We start from the raw sequence: 3,298 nt of genomic DNA, 5'->3' as shown, positions 1-3,298 counted from the left end.
CCCTCTACCCCCCCCCCCCCCCACAGTCACATCAGTCTCTGTACAGAGAAGCTTACACTCTAATGTCCCCCCAAAGTCACACACTATTATCATACATTGATATAGCTCTGACAAATACCGCAGTGCTGTACAGAGAACACTGAGCCAGTCCCTTGTCAATTGTGAGCCAGAGGAACAGAGCGTTGTCACCGTATACCAGGAAGTGAGTGAAGAAAACCCTTCATGGCAGGACCACCAGGGATTATTTTAATGAAAGCTGCAAATTTTAAAAGCTTAAAAACAAGTGCAAATAAAGCTCCGGGCTCCATGACAGCCGCCATCTTGGCTCCCACTGGCAGTATGCTTTTTGTGCTGTAATAAGTCTCTAAGTTGGTCACGTGACACACGGGTTCCTCTTTGCCACTTCCTCAATGGTGGGTGCTCCATAGTGATGCAGAGCGTGGCACCTAGGTGATGACATCAGTGCCTCTTTCTGCACTAGTAAACTGTCGATGATTGGCACTGTGGTGATACCTTTTCCACACCCAAAAAATGTGAATGGGCCTCCATACTCTTCTTGTGTGTCATCTAGTTTGCTCTGTGACCTCATCAAACATCGACTACAGTCACCCGCCCGCTCACACCATTCCCTACACATGGCCAACCGTCTGCGGCTCTCATCCCGTTGGACGCTTTGTCTTCTAGAAATCAGGTGGCGGTAGAACTGGAGCCGCCAGGAACTGGCATACGAAATATCTCGGTGTTCAGGGACACGGGGGAGGGGGGCACAGAGTTTTAATTATCATCGACTAATTGATCCTCCGACCTGCTCGATCTCCCTCAATAATTGTAATGGCGCAGATCCACCCCGCACCGTGCCAGCGAGAACATTTCATCTACCGTAACATTCTGCTCACCCGCTGCCGGGGAGAGGCGCCAACCACTGGCACTGCGCCACACCAGAAAATGTGACTGAAGATTCATTAAATAATACCGCAAAGTACAGCTGATACTCCATGCGTCTCCAGCCAGCGGAACCGACAACGCCAATGTGCAGAATCCTAAAGAGGGACTGAGACTGACATTAGTGGAGAGCTCCCGGGTCTGTACACCCGCTGTGCCCATTATGAGGGGCTCCCCCCATCCCTGTGCTGAGTTCCCGGGTCTGTACACCCGCTGTGCCCATTATGAGGGGCTCCCACCATCCCTGGTGGATCTCAGTCTCATGAGCTGCATTGTTTTAGATGCGATCACTTTCATTCCTCAATTTAAAGAGACAAAAAAAAAAAGGAAATGACCAGATACAATGTAACACAATTTTCATTATAATAGTTTCCTCACATCCGGAATGCTGAGCCAACCCCGGAGCTGGAGGTTCTCTTTAACACGGATCTGTCTTCTATCTTTGCAGCCGATGAAGTGCCGGACGCGGGGCGCAATGACGATGTGGCGGTTAAAGAAGACGGCCTGGACGGCCTTCCTGTGCACAACGTGGTACGTAGAGAGTGTGACGGACCTCGGTACTCGGGATGAGTATGTCCGTCGCTGTATTGTATCACATCCACCCTCCCCGACAATCGGTCTGCTCAACACCACAGGGTGTTGTGCACATTTGTAACACATTTGTTTTAACACACTCAAAAACAAATGTGTTACATTTTTACAATATATTACATTTATTTTGTGTCTTTTTTTTTTAAAATTCTCTGACTTTTTTGTTATATAAATAAGGGACACAATACAGATGATTGAACTGATTACATTTTGGATGCACTTGCTTCAGTTGTGATTTCTATTTATCCGGAGTAATAAATGCCATTTGTATGTTTGTGTTGTTTGCTGCCGGCCGTGACCCCTGGAAACACTCCGCGCCGCGACTTTCCTCTCGCTGTTTCTGTGACAACATTTATATACCTGGCTGCTAATGATCTTTCCCCATTCTCTGTCACAGAAGGTGGAAGCTCCGGAGGAGGAGGTCGGTGACGCCGTCGGCAAGCTGGACGCCGAGCAGATGCGCTCACTGCTGGATTATAAGGTGATTATACAGATACATGAACAGAAATAAGAACTGTCTGCGCTGCCCCAGATCAGCCACAATGTCACCTTCATTCTCCCTTCAGTGCAGCTCGCAATGTGATTGGTGACAACACCACACAGACGGTTCCTATTTCAGATGCTTTGATGTATGGAGTGTTTCTGTGCTTCGGTTGGCTGTAGAGGCTGATGTACAAGACAGCAATTTCCCATTTCCCAAGTGCACTTTGTGTGCTTTAATCTTAACAAATTGTGGACGATCTACGAGCCCTAAAAACTTAATCACAGAATGTCTGTAGTATGTCCCGTCCTGCTGCCGCTTCCCCTCTGAGACTTGCTGGAAATTTCCAGTAATGAAAAAGAAACATTAAAATGTAAAATTCATAAACCGTAGAAGGTGCTGAAACATGACTGCCTGATACATTGTTCATAAATCAGAGGGAGATAGAGAGACACAAAGTAACATTGTTTATAAACATTGATCAGAGGAGATAGAGAGATACAAAGTAACATTGTTTATAAACATTGATCAGAGGGAGATAGAGAGATACAAAGTAACATTGTTTATAAACATTGATCAGAGGAAGATAGAGAGATACAAAGTAACATTGTTCACGAGATGCCCGTTCAAAATGAATGTGAACCACAACAATTAATTTCTCTTAAATATCCATTTGAAAGTGTTTTCTGATACCTGTTCAATAAGTGCCAAAAAATCCCTGCTGATCCTGCCAGAAATCCTGTGAGCTTCCTGTGCTTTCTGTCTATTCTAACTGTTACATTGGGGGAAGCGGGATGGGACGGGGGACGGGCATATTCCTGTACATGTAGAAGTGATTGGGCAGCTTTAAAGTTGTCACTATGTCCCCCGGCACACTCGGAACAGTGGCGGCTAAAACCTTTATAATTCGGCGCCTACATGTGGCTCTACTCTCAGACATGAAGAGTCGCTCCGCTCACTGAAGGATAGACCGGATGGAACGTAGAGTAGCCTGTCCCCTGTCAGCATGTAGCAGAGAAGGAACCTGTGAGGAAGCAGTGGTCTCTCTGCAGAGGTCTGACATGTATCTTGCTAAGTCAGAGCTCTCCATTCCGCAGTAGTAATTGGAGAGCTATGCCTCAGCAGGAGACATGTCAGACCTCTGCAGAGAGACCACTGCTTCCACAGAGAGAGCAAGGGCCCTGTTTCTGCAGCATGTTGTGGCCTGGGTAGGGGGGATGGCGGTGGAGGGGAGTGGAGATGGGAGGGCGGGGGAGGGGAGTGAAGGGGGGATGGGGGTGGAGG

At 47.5% G+C, this 3,298-nt stretch overlaps 1 protein-coding gene across 1 annotated transcript in view; it reads left to right on the top strand.

Annotated features, from left to right (window-relative positions):
* The window catches only part of HDX (highly divergent homeobox), a 38,610-nt gene that overhangs the window by 33,830 nt on the left and 1,482 nt on the right, over positions 1–3,298 (top strand). Inside the window, exons 5-6 of the mRNA XM_018574876.1 lie at positions 1,391–1,473; positions 1,931–2,014. Coding sequence (XP_018430378.1) covers positions 1,391–1,473; positions 1,931–2,014 — 167 coding nt within the window. The remainder of the gene's footprint in view (positions 1–1,390; positions 1,474–1,930; positions 2,015–3,298) is intronic.

This window comes from Nanorana parkeri, unplaced genomic scaffold (genome assembly GCF_000935625.1).
Source record: "Nanorana parkeri isolate BGI_ZX_2015 unplaced genomic scaffold, ASM93562v1 scaffold3309, whole genome shotgun sequence".
NCBI lineage: Eukaryota > Metazoa > Chordata > Amphibia > Anura > Dicroglossidae > Nanorana > Nanorana parkeri.
The sequence above is the reverse complement of the archived record's forward strand: the minus strand, read 5'-3'. Positions and strand labels throughout refer to the sequence as shown.